Source organism: Gavia stellata, chromosome 6 (assembly GCF_030936135.1).
Source record: "Gavia stellata isolate bGavSte3 chromosome 6, bGavSte3.hap2, whole genome shotgun sequence".
NCBI lineage: Eukaryota > Metazoa > Chordata > Aves > Gaviiformes > Gaviidae > Gavia > Gavia stellata.
In genome coordinates, this window is record NC_082599.1 from 53,841,754 (window position 1) to 53,860,794 (window position 19,041).

The window sequence follows — 19,041 nt, forward strand, 5'->3', positions numbered from 1 at the left end:
AATAAAAAAGGAGGCAGAAATTTCAAAAGCAAAACCAAGATGGAAGACAAAATACTGCTTTACACTTTTAGCAACAGATGGAAATCTGGACTAAGAGAATTGAACTTTAAATTACATCAAAAAATGTCCAAGAGCAAGTTAATTAGCTTTCTCATTCTGATTTTATTTGAACCTGTAACAGAAAGCACACATTTTCTATTCTCTTGAATTAACGTATTAGTTCGAAAAGTATCCTAGTCCTGTGCTGTTTGATGTGGTTTCTCTGAAGGATGAGTATCTGATTTTTCATGCTTCCTGGGAATCTATAATCATACAGAACTTTATCGTCATACAGGATTTTATGTCCTAAGAGCCATGCATACAAATATTTCTGGTTGCTGTGGGAATGTCGGAAGGCTCTCACAGACGCATCTTCAAGTGTTAAAGCTAATGAGAAACTCAGCTCCTCGTGGGCTGCCATGGACAAACCAGCTGGGTGCCCTCTTCTTGTGTTCAGATTCCCTCTGGGTATTCGGCCCTTGACACTGACTCTTGCTACCTCTCCTCATAGGCCTGGGGTCTTCCGTAACAACTCTCTCACAATTAAGCAACTAAACAGTCAACAGATGTGGAGCAAGTTGCAGACGTGGAATAAGAGTAAGAAACCTACTGGAGTCAGATGAAATTCCCTAAATCACTCTCCCAAGAGGCAAAGGAGGGCCATGCAAGTGTTTTCCAGACTAATGGAAAAACTCAGCTTTTTCTCAGTTTCTTTACAACAAAAATTTTGGAGAATATAACAAAGTAGTAAAATGCCATCTTCAGTAAGAAAGCAGGATAGAAAATAAGATAAATTGTTTATTTCTGTATTAAGTGCTTGGAAGGGATGCGGACAAAAGTGGTGTGAGGCCATTTAAACTGAAAGATCCTCATATGAGGAAGGGCATCACAATCGTGTCCAGAGGAAAAAGGACACCAACAACATGTAAAAGGTACATAATACAACAATGAATGAAACAAAAAGACTGTTTCTTTGAAATAAATGGGTAATGACTTCATTTAAGGCTGGAGTCCTACATTTACTCATGCATATGCTTAATTTAGATGGGATAATTCATGTGGTGACCCCAGTGAATAATATGTAAATTTTAGTGGGATTGAGGCACGTTAAATTTGCAGATCAAAGTACTGCTCGGAAATGTTATCTGATTTCCAGGCATTAAGTCTACAAACTCCATTAATTGTTCAAAAGTAGGTAGCCAGTGTATATGTACCAGATGAAAAAGTTAAAAACCAAAATCTGTATCACTATGAGGCTTAAACTGAGCAGTCCACTTTTGGGGAAGTTATAACATACCCACAAGAAAAAATGTCTAGTTCTTATATACAATCTATCCAAGGTGGCTGCTGCAAAGGCTGGTGCAGATTCATGGTTTTAATTAAGCTGTTACCAAAATTTAGACGTAACAGAACTTCATAATAATAAAAAGGGAAACCTTATTTATTTTCCTGAGAACATAAAGCCCCACTATTTTGTGTATCTCCTACTTAGGAAAAAAGATTTTTGTAATATAGGCAATTAGAAATAAATTTTATTCAGTTCTTGTTTTGCAGGGAACAGACTCATTGCAAAGGATCATAATAATAAAAAAACCCTATTTAATCTGACTCCACTTAAGTAAGAATGCAGTCTTTTTACTGAGAGGAAACAAACACACTTGCCATACAGCTGGTTAGGGTGTATTACCATACAAGCACCTTAAGCTGCCTTGCAGTAAAATGAACATTGAAGTGAATATCATCCACCCACCTGCTGAACCTGCTTGAGAACATTTCTCCTTAAACTTGAGAACGGTGTGGTGGGAGGATGCCCCAAGGGTTGGGGAAGGGGATGCCCAACTGCCTGAGGCTTCCCTGTGCAGCGAAGATCTGCCTGACAGCTGGTGCTCTCTGGACCCTACAATGAGTTTACAAGACTGGACCATCAATAGATACCTTTTTTCTAAATGTAATTTGAGTGTTATGGTTTCACCCAGGTCTTTCGTCAGCTCTGAGGCTGTCTAAAGATATGTATGGTTCCCTGCATGATTTAAGCGATGGGGATGATTTACATAATGCACAAGTGAGGGAAATGCTGCTGTGTGGTGGCAAGATTGATCTGCGCTGATCAAGTGCGCTGGGTGACATCTCCCCGTAGGTGGAGCGAGCGCAGGGTCCCCAAAAGACTGCTCAGGGCCTTTGCCGCAGAAGCGCGTGAGGATCGGCGCACCTGATGCACCGCGGGGTCTGGGAGGGGCTGGCAGACGCTTGGTTAATGCAGTAGCCCAAAAATAAATGACTGTCTGGATGTGTGACGTGGCAGCCCTGCAGGGACCCTGGGGTGCCACCGGCACGCCAAGGTAGGACAGCAGGGAAATACCGCACGGGAAGGGGAGGGCGAGCTGCAGGTTCGGCGCGGCTGGGAGGACTGGTGTGAGCTGAGGAGAGGGGCCAGGAGAGGTGGGAGGCAGTAACCCAGCCCTTCAGTCCCCTCTTCTCTGGGTATCATTTCCTAAGTGGTTGTGTATGAAACCCCCCCACCTATAATTACATAGAGTGATGGTGGTGTGTTCTCATTGGAAAAGTGCCGATGTTTTCATTTTAATTAGGACCCCTGCTGTGTAATTACTTGTGAATACTCTTTATCAGTTTTGTGAGCCATTTGGCAGAGTAGATGTCTTTTAGCGACTCCTGAAAAATAGAGAGAAGACTCTGACTAGACATCACTTACATTGTTTTTTGCCATTCGAAATACATATACATTACAGTTTGCTTGAAAGCAGATGAGCCCTCACAACAGGGGCATGCAACCCCCTTGGACTGAGTTTGGCACCAGGAGTGCGCGATGGCTGCATCTGCAGTGCCGATCCCAAATACGTGCAGTGCTCAGCAGCAGCGAGGTGCGGGCTCTTTCCAGTCAGTGTCCATCAGCTCACGGTGCTCAGGGCTTGTGGGGGACCTCTGCTTCCCTCAGTACAGGTCCCAGAGTGGCTTTCTGGGGCATCGCCCATGCTAGATGTATTCTGGTTTGGACAGGACCTGCATCTCCTGCCCTCCATTACTCCTGTCCCGGAGAGTTCCCGCTGGCCTTCGTGTTCTTCTTTCCCTAAAGAAAATAAGGAATGGTCAGAATTAAAACAGGTGAAAACAGGTTTAGGGACTGTGTTTATGTGTTCCCTCCCTTCTTAGGGGGTAGTCAGCGTGACAGTAAAGGAGCGATACTCGAAAGGGGGGCAGAGGCGGTTGCTGAAGAGGCAGTAGATGAGGGGGTTGATGGCACTGTTCAAGGCTGGCAGGTTCTGAATGATCACGGACGCGTAAAAGCGCTCTTTGGTCTCAGGGAGTATGTTGAAGTTGTCCAGGATATCAAAAAGAAAGTAAGGGCTCCAACAGAGAACAAATGCTGCAAGAGACACAGAGAGAGGAAGAGCTTGACATTAGATAGTTTAGCTATTTAGGGAGGTAATCACACACGCATAGAGAGACTGTCATCACACATAAATATTTGTTCATGCAAAAAAAAATCTCTCCCTATTCAGGGTCGTATTTAAGAGAATAGTTATTAGATTGTGCTTTTATTTGTCTTTATTTTTATTTTAATGCCCATAAAATATATTATGTGTGCTCCTCTAAGTGTTTAGAGTGCTCCCTCTAGACATACCGAGGCACTTTTGAACACTACACAACACATAAAGGGTAAATAGCTAGCCAGTTAAAGCATCATAAGTTATAGTGAAGTGCTCTTTTAACGGTCCCCTGAGTGAGCAGCCAATCTAAATGTACACACCACCAAAGTGCCGCTCCGTGACAGCGCTGCCTGTCACAGCCACGTATTAAAAAAGGGCTCTTAGACACCCAGGAGCAAGGAATGACACCCTTTCATGCCACATTACGGCAGACCAACATATCATTTGGCATGCTGGTTGGAGGTGCTGTGTATGTGGAGCGTGCAGAAAAACTTTCTAATTCCTATATTGCAATTTGAGAGATTAATTTGGGGAAGGGAAGAAAGGACTGCATTGTTCATAGCCCCTGTGTTTGTTCAGAGGTGGTAGAAATATAAAGGCCAGAGATTTACCTTTATTTGCAGACACAGGGAGTGAATCTGTCCCTCACAAATTTCTATGTCATCTCCTTTCACAAAGGCTTTTGATTAAAGATTTACATGGAAACACTGGGACAGGCAGTTCACTCAACTAAGCCATAAGTACCTGACTAGCAAACATACAGGTACCTGTGAAATCATGCACGTGATCTCTCCCTGACCCAAATGAGACAGCGGAGTGACCCCGTGCTTGCTTTCTTGTTGCAGTAATCAATATTTCTAAGTTGGCAGTTAGCCGAGCGTTCACTGAATGTGCAAGGAAGAGATAAACTCCCCTCCTGCTTTCTAGAGTAACCAAACCAGCAGTGTCTATGCACAGATACCAGCAAAATAACAATATGCATTGTCAGCATATAGATCATAGCACTGACTACGCAGAATTTTAAGTGGCTTTAAAGAAATCCATGCCTGCATGTCAAGAGATGCTGGGTGCCTAATATTATCAAGGTCCTTTGAAATACTGAGCATCCAGGTGAGCTCTGGACATCTGATGGTGTTGTGATAGCTGTTTCTGACAAAAGCTTTCTCTGATTGCCACACAGAAAAGTTCAGACACAGAGAAGCTGTTCTTGGACTTCTGAAAAGCTTGAATCACACTGGCCTCTCTCATGTCTGCAGACGCTACGGCTGAACAGTGAGCTAAGCACCTCAGCGGTAGCTATTATCACAATATAATCCAATCTGGATTTTGTGTAGCGTTGGAAAGAGGAGTGATCTCTTTTTCAGTGGTAGGGGCTGTCAGCCCTCGGGAGTAAATGGCTTCGGTCACATTCCTGCCTGTCTCCAGGAGCTAATCACAAGTGCTGTGTGATGCTGCCTTTATTTATCGAGATAAAATGTCAGCCTCCTAATTCCATCAGGATAATGTCATCTCCCCAGGAGACGGAGGACACCTGCACTGAGTCATCTGCTGCCTGGTTGGGAAAGGAGAGCTTGTTCTTCCCACCTCGGCAAGCAACACACTTCTGACATCAAATTCAGTTGCTCTGCATCCCTTACCTCTCCTTCCTCTCCCTTGCACCGCCCCAGCAGCTAACATGCCGTACATAGTCTCTAAGCCTAAAAGACAACTCAGTTGCCAAGTCTTTGGCAGTCCAGATGGGAAGGAGATGACCCCTTCCTTTGTTCCTTTTAGGCAATGTCCCTCCTTTACTTTCTTTATGATATGTGCGTATCATTTCATTGGAGGCACATGTCAGATGCCTAAAATAGGAGCCCATCAGACAGAAGAGAAGGGAGGACAAGGTCAGAAGGCAAGTCAGGGGGTCTAAGTAAAGCTCCTCCTCTGAGCCATCTCCTGCACTTTATCCACTAATGACAGAGGGAGCTGAGGAAGACCAGCTTCCTAACGTCAGCATCCTCCCCAGCTACCAGCCCTGGGGCTTCTCACTTACCGAGGATAATTACGATGCTGTACTTGATCGCTTTCACTTTTGCCCTGGATATGAACCCACGACTGGTGTAGCCAGCAGAGGTTTTGCCACCTGGGGAAAGAACAGTTCAGCTAGTGAAAAAGGAGGGCTGCTGTGCGGATGTGCCAGCGCATGCCTCCGCAGGCAGGACAGCGATACGTAGCCCATCCTTCCCTGGTGTCAGGCAGGGGCTCGGTAGTTCCCGAAATTCGGACACTTGCAAGCCTGCTCAAGTTGGACACTCAAAACCTGAGCCACCCAAAATCAAAAGGGGAAATGTAAGCAGAAGAGATATTCGTGAAGCACTGTGGCAGCTGGGTATTCCTGATCCTCAACACTTAGTCAGGAAAACCACTGCCTGTGTGCCCAACTGTATTCGTCTAATAAAAACCATGTGCCATCACAGCTACAAAAACGCAACCAGAGTGGTGTTATAGGAGACATTTTCTGAGAGGAACTGGCAGCTATAATTAAGAAAAGACAAGAAACAACCTGGCAAAACTGACTGCCTGTTCACTTTTAACTGCATTTCAGTCAGAAGGTTTTTGAAAGCTACATACTCCATTCCCTTAACCTCTTACTCTTCTTGATGCTTTGGATAATCAGTCATGCATTTTACTCTCCACGTTGACTCAGTAATGAAATACGAAACGCTGTTAGACTAGCTTTTCAGAAATGAAGTGTGGCTTGAACTGAGAAGCAAATTCTATTCAAGTCTCACACCAAGGCTGGTTGATCTCATTTCCTCTGAAGTCACACTAATGTCTCTGAGAATCAAGTTCTGTATTTGAGTAACAGTACCAGCATGATTGCAATAATATGCCTGATTTCATTATTAGTGTCAATTAGCTGTTCGTGTTGCTGGGTCAGAATAATTAGGTTCATCATAGTGAATGCACAAGAAGGTCATTTTTTATCAAAACATCTTTAAACTCTTGTAGTCCAAACTTAGGACTGGAATTTTGATTCATGTAATTGGAAATAACTCTGTGTACACAACTTATTGCTCCTCTTATAAAAACAGCATATCAAGGCTGTGTAATTTGTAAAGAAAAAAACCTAAATAAAATTAATGTAGGCTTGTTATCAGTGAAACATCCCATGTAGAAGCTTGAAATTAGTCCATATGTAATATTAGTGGAAATCACTTGGTGACTTATAGAGCAGAATATACCTCCTGGATGAGGAGAATGCCATTTTTTTTTTTTCAAGACTAGCTAATACTGATTGTGTCATGAAGGCAGGATCATTAGAAATCAGTCCTGCTCAAGCTTTTCAAAGGGGAAGTAAATCTTAGATTATCGTTGACAGATGTCAGGTTATGACAGAAGGATATCTGAATATGTGCAACATGACATTAGGACACTTCCTCCTGTATCAGACATGATCCATGATCCTGCTTCAGGCAAGTACCAGCAACTTGGTCCCCGTGGTTTGATGTGTTTCCACTCACCACTTGGCTCCACTAACTGGTGGTGTGCTCTCCCAGTTGTGTTGTAAAACACATTAGCATCGATGAACATACTTTTCTTCATCACTAATAGGAAAGGCAGCTGACAAGTGAGGATCTTGAAACGGTTTGTGCTTTTTGCCAAAATAGGTCAGAACAGTCCAAAAATGTTTATGGACTTGGGGTGGAAAGCTCAGCTCATTTTATGGCTTTTCGTAGCCAGGAATTTCTGAGCTTGACCAAAATCCAGACTTGCAAGGGCATGTGGAAGCACAGCAAAATGTTATCTAAGTATATTGTAGAAAAAAATTACTCTGGAAATGGGCAAAGTTCTGGGAATAGGGCTTCTGAGTTCTAAAATAAGGATTTTTTACTTTTTGATTCTTTTCTCGCAGCTGTTTCCTATCATTTCTCTAAAGGGGATTTAGTGTCAAAGGAAAGAAGGTAAATAATGTAGAAAAGAGTTATGAATGAGGAATTATAGAAAACCCATTCTCACCGCAGTGATGGGGGCCCAATGCAACGCTGCATGTTCAGGCATTCCCAAATTTGGGAGGACTGGCCAGATTCAAATCATGAGGCTGGAGATATGTGTGTGCTGAGACTCACCAGGGTAGCTGGATATGACGACAGCCTGAGCTTTGCTCTTCATCCAGATGGTTCGAATCACAATTGAGTATATGACACTACAGAAAGGAAAGAGTCATTGGTATTATGAGGCACAGTAAATTTAACTGACATCCCAGTCATTCGTGCTCTATGAATACACTTATCTATGTCTAAGGATCTCATAGAGATGACGGGACTGCATAGGAGGAATAATAATAATAATGATGACAACAACAGTAATAAACAAAATATGACTCTCCCGTAGTACTTTTCAGAAGCAGATCTGAAGAGATTTCACCATGGAATTCGTTATCATTGTCCTGGCTTTGCAGATGTCAAATCTGAGGCTCAGAGGAATGCAGTGATTTGGCCAAGATCTCGCAGGCAAGAGTTTGCTGGGGATTTTAAGCTAGCCAAGGCCAAATCTGCCTGGGTACCAGCCCCAGGACACTAGCTCTGAAATGGGGGAAGCAAGGGGAGGGACCTGGTTTTGCTGTGTGTACGCTTCTGTTTTGGTGTTATTTTGTGAGTATGAAGCTGACAAATAAAACAGTACCCTGGGGAATTCGATAGGGGCAAGATCCATGAGAAATGAAGTTAGATACTGAGGTGCTCTCTTTCAGGTCTCAAGGTCCTGGGATGGAAATCGAGGAGGACAGGTTTATCAGGTAGATAGGAAGAGTTAGATGATTCAAAACCAGATCCACCGCAATTTGCGTATTTAGAGGAGAATATACATTCACTTTCAACGCGAAAGATGAAAAGTGCTCTGGTCCATAAGGACCTCGGTTAGTAATGATCTTTCCCTAGGCGATAACAAATCTGGAATTCTATTTATTTAATATAGAATAGGTAAAAATAATTCCTTCAAGCTGAAGAGCTGTTTGAACCCACATCCTGGATAAGGATGTTACCTTTTCAGCAGTTACATAAAAAAAATACGAGGCCTTGCTTTGTCTACCTTTTCTCCTGCAAGTGTGCATAACGTGCAGCTAAAATCACTAAGCAACAGCATACTTTTGACTGGTGTTTTCTTTTTTAGTCTGTTAAGGATGACAAAAATAATTTTAAAATATTTCAACTAAGGCACTCAGGTTGACCTGTTTTCCTGATATAAAACCCAAGCATCATAATAGAAGTCGTCGTGTGCTGTTTGCAATACATTGCAGTGTTTTGGGGGGCCTGGGGCAGCTGACCATTAATTGCCATAAACCTTAGTGGTGACTCAGTGAAAAAGATGCAACAAGGGAGATTATTTCAGGATGTTTTATAGAGACAAAAATATGCCTTACTATCATGTGGTTATTTTTTATTACCAGAAGAGACATTACTCTTATTATAGCTTTCAGACTGATATACAAGCCTTTCTTATGGCACCCTCAATTCCTAGACACGCTTGCAAAGGCAGTATTTGTGTGCCTTGGAGGTTTCCTGTCTGTGAAAGTTTGAGCCATCTGGTTTCCAGGATCAGTAGGTGAGGGCTGGAAATTCAATGTGCAGTCCGGGCTGTGCAGCAGAGCAATAGCGAGGGTTTTGCATGCATCTGCCGCGGACTCCAGCTTGCCCTCCTTAATCCCTTCAAAGGCCCAGCATGGCTCCCAGGTGACTTGAACATTTTCTTTTTATCTCCTGGCTTTTCAAGAACCTGTTTATTTATCAGCTGGTGCACTTCAGAGTTCCTTTGTACTTTGTACTGACAATGGTGGAAAATGCATGTATCATTTCTCTTTTGATAGTTCCAGTGAATAAGAATGTATTATTATAACGATTATTGTTGTTATCTCAAGAAAATTTCCATCCAGCTCCTAAAAGTCCTGTTTCTGTTTTTCTCCCTAGCCTGCTATCTCTAGCCTGACCTTTTTTAATTGCAGTTGAAACAATACCCCTTCTGATGCAGCAGGACACATTCAGCATTGCCTAAGCATCAGGTCGAAGGAGCCTAACTCTATAGTCAAAATACTCAGACTCCCTCCTTCCAGCCAAGTGCCACAAGGATTGGATTACGAAGTCAGACTCCTCACTGGCTTTCCCTCTGACCCCAGGAGTCCTGCCCTCCTGGCTGCAGAGTCTGGTAGGAGCATCCCTTTCACTGGATGCAGCTATCGCAGCTGTCTTCTTCATGCACCAGTCGAGTGACTTGAAGCCAGGCCCGGGAATACACTTGGCATTTCACATAGGAGATGACATGCTGTTTCATTTGAACCCTTAATTTTAGAAGTCCAGGGGAAAGTTTAATTCCTGGTTTAATCCAGTGTCTTCTAAAGAGCTGCCAACATAGTGAATTTGTATTGGTGGATTTCTTTTCTCTATAGCTGGATCTGCTGGAGCCTTCTTTATCGGGAGGGGACCAGAGGCGGTGTAAAGCTGCTCAGGGAGGGTGTCAGGAAGGACGAGTCACTTGTCGTACTGGGTACACTTCCCGGCAACTGTTTTGCCAGCCACAGTTATGCCTCTATGCTTTGATCTCTCTGGGGCTCCAGATCTTATTAGTGCCTAATCTTTTTTTTTTCCCCAGCTATGCTGGCATGGACCTAAGAAACTGGAGTTTCCAGAAATGTGTCACCCAAAGATTAAGATCATAAAAGGCATCTGTGTGTGTGTTTCAAAGCCACAACACTAAAAAGAGAGCTCTTACAGAACAGAAGTTGTATTTTCTTACAAGGGAAAAGCAGGTTTTTTTCAGAATGCATCTTTCTTTCTGTAAAAGGCATCTGGAGGACATCTCCAACGGTGGGAAGAAATTCCCACGTGATGGAATGAAGTGGCAGATGAGCAAAGAGTAGCAGGGGACAGATGAAAACTGGTATTCAGATGGACAGGAGGGTGTTTGGCAATGGTCTGCACCATTCTGACCTTATCATGATCTGTTTCCTCCCTCTCGACATCAAGCTACTCAGCCTTCACTGCCAAGATGTAAAAGCACACCATACACATTGCTACAAACCTCATTTTCCAACACAGGTAACATGCCTGCATGCTGCTTGGTCTTGTCTCCACTGAAAGCACTGGGAGATGTGATGTGTGGTTTGTTAGGTCCAGATGTTGTCGGGTTTCTTTGTGTCTGTAAATGCATAGTACGATGGTCTTCCAGCCCTTACTGGGGATTCCTTGGGGCTATATAAACATGTGCTGCAGTCATTTTAGTGCATACTATGATATTAAAATACTATATGAGTTGTTGTGGCCCATTATTTGCAGGTGAGAGACTAAAGAAAGGGAAGAAATAGCTCAGGTGGGGTAGTCAAACCTGGACAGAAAAATAATCCAAGCCTTTTTGAGAAGGAGCTGCTCAGGCTTTGAAGACCACAGGATAGAAAGGACATGCTGTTGATCTGAAAATGCAGTGATTTTTCTAGCTCTGATAAGATGCGTATCTGGAGAGGTGGCAGGAAAATACAAGAATATGGTTCAGACTATGGATGTATCTCAGCAAATTAAATTCATTGATTCTCCAAAAGCAATTTAGCTTGATCCAAATTCTGAAGGACTAAGATGCATGTTCATTGTAGCATGTTATTAGTTAATGGTGTTGTTAAATATGACCCCATTGGTAATTACAGCATTCTTTGTCCATGTAAATAACTAACTTATGGTTAGTCATACAAATGCTACAGTGAATAGTCCCACTCAGTCTTTATTTTTAATTCATAGATCACTTTTGTTTTGGAAAATAAAATGTCTTCTGGTAAAGCTATGTATTGATATTAACAGTCATAAGAGTTATTGATCTGCCCACTCTTTAAACACAGATTTTCATTTTTAAAAAAATAAATTATTGCATTATGATAGCATCCCACCCAGCCTCAGTATTTGCTAGTAAAATGAGCCTTTACCATGGCAAAAAATACACCTAAGCTCCCTGCTAATTATTTGTATTTATCACCCAGCATTGCCTATTGTTCTTTGTACTTTATTTGTACAAAGTGATGCAGCTGCGTTAGATTCTATTGTAGCTAATTTACAGCACTATTTATCCAAAGACAAAAGGCATATGTAACTTCATCTGAACAAACCATTGTAGGCATGTGTAATGGGGAAGTGAATAGATGGACAGATTTTAGAACATATGTGCAAGACCTAGGCTTTTTTCTTTAGAAATGGAAATTGCAGACAACAAAGATTGTGCTCGCTGAATCAAGCTCAAAAAATGACCTTTGGTATTTTTTTAATGGTATTTTTATTCCCTTTATTTGATTTAATTCAGACAAATACCTTTTATTTAATCTATTTTTTTATTTCATTGCAATGCCTTGGGTTTAGTTCCATATTTTTCCTTTTAGCTGATTCTGGGTTTTCTCTTCTAATTATTTTTCTGCTGCTCCAAAGCAAATGTTCTCTTTGGAGTTTTGATTTTAAACAGCAGATGGATATTTTTTCCTCTGTGCTTCAAGAGGAACTTCTGCAATTCTTTTTAATCTGAATTTGGAATTATATTAGATAAATGCCGATGTATTACATTTGTCAGGTTAAAATATAAAAAATATATTTGTCAATCACGAATAACAATTAAAAGACTCTGAATTTCTGGATACTTAAGTGTCAGAATACAATTATGGTTTGGCACAGAGTAGGGATACAGAATAGAAATCCAGTATCTCTCCTGTCTCCACATCACAGCACCTGAGGGGCCCAGGTGCAAATATTTGCGGGAGAGAAGTCTGTAATCTTGATTTGACCCATATTTAACCTCTGTTCAGCAATGCCCCAGAGGTATTCAACTATCACAGGTACTGTTTGAGCTTTGCTTGGCATATCTTGGCGTAGGACAAATGGCTTTGGTTATAGCTGATGACACTTGTCCCAGAATAGGAGAGAACTAATTACTGCAGGTTGCCTAATTAATTTTTCTGAATTTTCTGGGTTTTGGTAGGTTGACAATATCAACTGCAGAAAAAGTGGTAGATTAGTCTAAGTAAGAATGAAGAACAGGCCCTTCTGTAAAGAAGAACCTGATGTAGGATCTGGGGCTCTCCCTGACTGACACTGAGATAGTGGGGAAGAGGGGAACTTTAACCTGAAAAGAAGAAATATTCTCCCCTTTTCTCAGCTCTCAAAGAAAACCACACACTTGAGTTAAAAATCTAATCACAGCTTTTCATTCTCTTTTCATTATTCAGGTCTTGTTTGTTTGTATTATAATCAGATAAAAAACTCGCCACCAAACCACCAGCTGTTTGATAACTGATTGCTGATTCTCCAGTTGTGAAGAAGTGGTGGGAACAGACCTCCCAAGTATTTAAATCTTGCAGGGCTGTTGCAGTTTTGTTCATAGATTGCCTTTTTATATATACATTAGGAAAAAAGAGACAGATTGTTGTTTTCTTCTGGTTCGTGTTTTGGCTTTGGGGTTTACTCACACCATGTCTGGGGGATTAGCTTGTCGGTGGAAGGGTTTTCCAGACTGAGCATAAGGTTATCAGCTAAATAATTCATTCCACGAGCTTTGGTGTTATAAATAACACAACACCTGTGAGTTAGTTGAGGGCTGTGTCAGGAACATGTGAAATCAGCTCTGCCGAGAGAGCTGAGGGATGGATGAGAGAAGCTTAAAAGATGATGGTACCTGGACTGTAGCAAGTGAAAACTGCTCAGCCAAAGCGGCATATCTAGTGTCGAATTAAGTCCTGCACCTGAAAAGCAAAATTTTATCTTTTGTATGCACTTCGGAGGATCTGCGCCAGAAAAAGTGCTGTCATCAGTGAACTGCTTTGCTCTAGAGGTTAGGTTTTCAGCAGATTCAGGCTGCAGAACTAATTAAGAATTAACTCCGCCAGCCAGTGTCCCACATTGTGTCAGGCACCTGCCATGCAGCTAAATCAGAGTGCTTAGGCAGAGAAAATAAAGTAGCTGTGCAAACAAAATTAATTATTACAGAAAAGGTCTTATTCTTTCTCTCTGTGCACCTTGCCTCACTTCCTCAGTAAGTGTAGCACGTGCCTTGGCTTCTGGTTTATTCATATACATAGAATCATAGAACATTTTGAGTTGGAAGGGACCTTAAAGATCATCTAGTTCCAACCCCGCTGCCATGGGCAGGGACACCTTCCACTAGACCAGGCTGCCCAAAGCCCCGTCCAACCTGACCTTGAACACTTCCAGGGTTGGGGCATCCACAACTTCCCTGGGCAACCTGTGCCAGTGCCTCACCACCCTCATAGTGAAGAATTTCTTCCTTATATCTAATCTCAGTCTACCCTCTTTCAGTTTAAAGCCATCACCCCTTGTCCTATCGCTACACGCCCTTGTAAAAAGTCCCTCTCCAGCTCTCTTGCAGGCCCCTTCAGGCACTGGAAGGCTGCTGTAAGGTCTCCCCGGAGCCTCCTCTTCTCCAGGCTGAACAACCCCAACTCTCTCAGCCTGTCTTCATAGCAGAGGTGCTCCAGCCCTCTGATCATCTTCGTGGCCCTCCTCTGGACTCGCTCCAACAGGTCCATGTCCTTCTCGTGTTGGGGGTCGCAGAGCTGGACGCAGTACTCCAGGTGGGGTCTCACGAGAGTGGAGTAGAGGGGGAGAATAACCTCCCTCGATCTACTGGTCACGCTTCTTTTGATGCAGCCCAGGATACGGTTGGCTTTCTGGGCTCCAAGCGTACATTGGTGGGTCACGTTGAGCTTGTCATCAACCAACACCCCCAAGTCCTTCTCCTCAGGGCTGCCCTCAATCCATTCTCCGCCCAGCCTGTATTTGTGCTTGGGATTGCCCTGACCCATGTGCAGGACCTTGCATTTGGCCTTGTTGAACATCATGAGATTCTCACAGGCCCACCTCTCCAGCATGTTGACTGCATCACACAGCTTGGTGTTGTTGGCAAACTTGCTAAGGGTGCACTCAATCCTACTGTCCATGTCGCCAACAAAGATGTTAATTCCCGGCTTCTTAGATACTGGTCCTTGACTTTTCAGCCCCACATTTATGGATCATCTCTCCATTATTATGTTATGGCCTTTCCTTAATAACGTCTTCAGCAAAAGGCCATTAAATTAAAAAAAAAATCACTGTCTTCCTTCATTTACTAAATAACACCTCTCATTTTTATAATTAATCTTTTGACAGAGTAACACACAACTATAGTATATGTGATCTCTCTCACTCACCCTTCTGAAACAGCACCTTGTGTGTCATGAAACCTACCATGCATCTGAAAGTATTTGATGGAACAAAAACTTTTGCAGAGAAATCGAGTCTCTGCAGACATTAACAGCCATTCCTGCCATTCTTTAGCTGCAAACTGCTTACCAGAGTATTTATATGCTGCAGCCGCATTAGGTGGATTAGCTTTAAACTCCTGGACTGCCAAGAAATTTTAAAGAAATAGTTTTCACGCCTTGAGGTTATGCTGACAGATGTTTTACAGATGCATCAGCTGGGAAGTTGCAACCTTCAGTTGTATGCTTGAAACTTGAAAAAATGTTCTAAAAAAATAACCAGTTCTTTCCAAACTGCATGGCATTTGTTCATAATGTCTCTGCTGACCTTCCTTGATGGTAATCCTCCTTTTATGTGGTTTTAGACAATCTACTCTATTCTAAAGAAAATAGTATCACTGACAACTAGAAATAAATGGGCACAAAAAAATCATTCCCTGGCTCACCCCCCTTCCCTCCTCGCAGTGCCTGGTACCGCTTAGGATCTGTCCAGAATTTGACTTCTGCTGGCAAGGACGTGGGAGCGTTTGTGTTAGTGTACACTGAAACCAGGAACGTGTTTGGGCAGGCAATGGGCACCGCTCTGCCCCGTGGCTCCGAGGACAGTGTTCTAAGTTCCTGTCCTGCCATAAACTTCTTGTGTGAAAGTCACTTAAGGCTAAAGCCACAAAAATTTCAGGATGCTTTATTCATGTCTCAGCTGTCAGGGCAATCTCATGAAATGCCATTTTCACTGCCTTTCCCTTTCCCTCATGTCTTCATTGCCTTCTTGCTTCTGGGGATTTACTGTAAAGCAAGTCACAGAGCTGATCTGGTTTGAATATCTTCCTTTGGCAGGGAAGAGGAGAACATAATGTCAGCAGCTCTGAAAAATTTGTTGCTATGTAGCTTGTCTTTTGTTGCTAAACAAGTATATATGCCATGTAAAAAGGAGTGGCTGATCAGTAATAGAAAGCATGCGAATCTGTAAGTTTGAGTGTGAAAGAGATGTTGCACACACCTGTGGAATAACTGACAACTGGGCAGGCTACAGGCCTTTTTCCTAAAACACTTAAGACGCTGGCTAGAATTTCCTAACGGCTAGCTACTTGAGAAAATTCGTAATAAAACTCCTCTCATAGTAACAGGCAGCCTCAAAGTTTTCTAGAGCCATTTCTCCTGCACAGTTAAATCACTCTTTGTCTCTTCTCTATGCGTTTATTCTTTTCGCTGCTAGTGCTGGGCTGCAGATCCACCCACATTTTTATTTACATATTCCCAAGAATATTTTTTGGTTTATTGAAAACTAGGCTGGTTTTAAGATACAGGAAAACATACAAAGAGAAATGAACCTGTTGAGGAAGGAAGAGCAATTGGACAATCTGGGAGTAGTTTTTCTCTATTGCTATCATGTCCTTCCTTTAAGGAGAACTTTTCACAGTTCTGTTTGTCATATCTGTGCAATCTGGCACAAAAATGGAAGGTTTTAGCAAACTGTTGTGTTATGAGCAAAGTATAAAAATCGTCCTCTCTCTCTAGGGAGCAACACTGGTCAATGTTGAATCCATATCAAAAAGTCAGCTAAATGAGTTCAAGCACCACATGGTTTCGATTCTGTGAGAGATAAACTTGTTGCCTTTAGAAGCTGCAGAACTTAATGTCTGTGATTAAACAGTTAAGAAACTTCAAGGCACAACTCAACTGGAAAGGAGCTAAACCCACGACACGGTCTTTACTATTTAGCTTATGTATCCAGCCCTGTCATCATCACCTAGAAAAGATCAGCCCCTCCACCCCACTCTCACCTAGGGTGCTAACAGAGACTCGTGGCTCATCACCTGCTGGAAAAGCAGATGGACCAAGAGCGATGTCCAAGGGACATGCAAACATAGCTCCCCTCTCACAGCCCAAAGAGCATGTCACCAAATCATGGGGAAAAAAAGGAGTCCCAGCAAGTCTTCTTTGCCTCAAAGAAGAAGAGATGGACTCCAAGAAATCCTATTGTAACCTTGCTACTGAAAGAGAATAAAAGGGAAAGAAAGGAAAGGGCTCAGAGAATGAGTTATTGCCACCAGTAGCCTTTCAAGGCAGTTGAGAAGCCTCACTCCCCTTCCACATCAGTTTTTGACTGCTCCTTTGCATTAGTAGCTCCTCATGGCTAGATAATTTTTGTTTAACAGCAGCTAATGGCAGCGCCCCAGAGGGAGGCAATAAAATTCACTGATCACTAAGCACAGTCTGGGATATTGGTTGACCTCAGTTTAAAATAGATTCTGCTGCCAATCATCTTTGTGATTTTGGGCAAATCAGTCTCAAATATTTGCAGCTCAGGTGTCCCATTACAAAATGGGATGAATTTTATTTGCTTGTATTTTAGGAGTGGTTGGCAGCTTCAAATGCTTGGAGATTTCTTTCCTATCCTGGTGAAGAAACACTCTTCTAGTACTACAAAGCTTGAGAGCACTTTAAGTTAATTTTAGTTTAATTAGCATTAAGTGTGGTTTCCTGTCCTTTTATTAAAATTATGTTTTGTCATAATAGCTAGACATTCATACTGGATTTATAAAGATATGTTTCAAGCCTGAAGCTGTGGAGATAAGTGGACACACAGAGATTCAGTCCTTTTTTCAGAGAAAATGTTTCTGGCTATTAATACATCATGGAGAACACCCAGGGCAAGTACAGCGACCTGTGCATTATGTGATAAAAACAGAAGCAGCTATAAGACAGGTGTGGAAATGAAATCATAATGAATGAGTAGAAATTAAAGCATTACGCTGATTGCACAGTTGACAGCTTTCACCACACGCTCACATCTGCGGTTGAGGCTCACCTGATAATGATCAGAGGAATGAAGTACACCAGGAAAGCCACGACCGTCATGTAGGGTATCCAGTAGGAGTCATCAGGCCAGAGAGCCCAGCACTGCACTTCCCCATTGGAGAGCTGCCGTTTCCCAAAAATAATCAGAGTCGGTATGGAAAACAGGAAAGAGAGGCTCCAGGCCACTCCAATAAGAACTTTCGCCTGTCTTTCTGTGCAACAGAGTCAAACAGATGGTGTTAACGGGGGTGCTGGCACAACTGGCCCCTTATAGCAGCACTGATAGAAAGACAGGGAGGAGGAGGAAACTGGGTGAGGAAAGGGAATCTGGGGCTGCAGCCGGCTGATGCTGAAAGGACTGCAGAGGGGAATGGGGATTTAATCTCTTTCTCATGATAAAAAGTCATGTCGTTACGGGCTTGTATTTTACCTGTGTTATTTAAAGATGCTAAGGCCCACTGAGTCTGAACCGCTATGAGAAAGGCACTGGTCAGGGTCAGCAAGTCAGAAACATGAGATGTAAATGGTTCCTCTATGCCACCGAGGCAACATCGTGAACGAACGCAAAGGACCGCAGGCCTGCCCTACTGCGCGCTCTGACCCCGTCACAGCAAGCGGCGGTCAGTAGGAGGACACAGGGATGGAAAAGAAGAAGGATCCCTTGTTCTATAGATAACAGAGGAAGGCTGAGACTGGGAAGGGTTGCTTAAAACATAAACTAGGTTGGAGCGTATTGGTTGTACTGGTGGGGGAAATGTCCTCCTTGGAATGGAGATTAAACATGTTAATGCACCTTGTAGTGAGGAAGATCGCAAAACGTTTCCTATCAGGAAAGAGAAAATGCCTCAGTTCAGGATCGGAACAAAACTGCACAACCAGCTGCCTTTAATTCCAGCTGCAACTTTGCTGCCCCAAAGAAACGTGGTCCTGGAAAGGCCGGGCATCTCCTGCATCACTGCAGGGACCAAACCCAGCTCCTGTTGAAGGGCATATGCCCAAGCCATGCCAAGGGCGGACTGCTAACCGTGAGAAGGTGGGCTGGTGCTCAAATGCTCAGCCCTGTTTTATCTGCCACAGCAGACATCGATCAGGAGATCCTGCTGGACCTCACGGTGAAGATCAGGAGCTGAAGGATCCCAAAAAGCTTGGCAGGTTTGGGCTACTGCTTCCCCTTGACTTCTGGCCTCCTTCTCTGCCAAGGGGAGAAAACTGGTGGGAAACCAAATGGTGCTTGGTGGCACCCATGGGATTTTGGAAAAATCAATGGGTTGGAGCAAACAGCCCCAAGACTTTCATTTTCACAAATCTGCATCTTCTGGCTAAAATCCAGGTAGCTCTAGCCGAAAAGTGTGGTGAAAAAGCGGCTGCTCTGTGGAGTACCAGTGATTCTCAGCAGCAGTTATTCCTCCCTGAGTCAGATTGCGAGAGGAACAGATGGGGACAGATTTTTTGATCTGGGAAGCTTTGGTGTTGAAATACTTTATTGTCCTACAAAATACC

General features: G+C 43.0%; 1 protein-coding gene across 1 annotated transcript in view; it reads right to left on the reverse strand.

The window, feature by feature from the left end:
- Positions 1–3,030: 3,030 nt before the first annotated feature.
- NPSR1 (neuropeptide S receptor 1) overlaps positions 3,031–19,041 on the reverse strand; it is a 60,959-nt gene continuing 44,948 nt past the window's right edge. Inside the window, exons 5-9 of the mRNA XM_059819083.1 lie at positions 17,552–17,753; positions 7,595–7,671; positions 5,518–5,607; positions 3,241–3,421; positions 3,031–3,124 (exon numbers count right to left, since the gene is read on the reverse strand). Of these exons, the coding sequence (XP_059675066.1) occupies positions 3,031–3,124; positions 3,241–3,421; positions 5,518–5,607; positions 7,595–7,671; positions 17,552–17,753 (644 nt within the window). The remainder of the gene's footprint in view (positions 3,125–3,240; positions 3,422–5,517; positions 5,608–7,594; positions 7,672–17,551; positions 17,754–19,041) is intronic.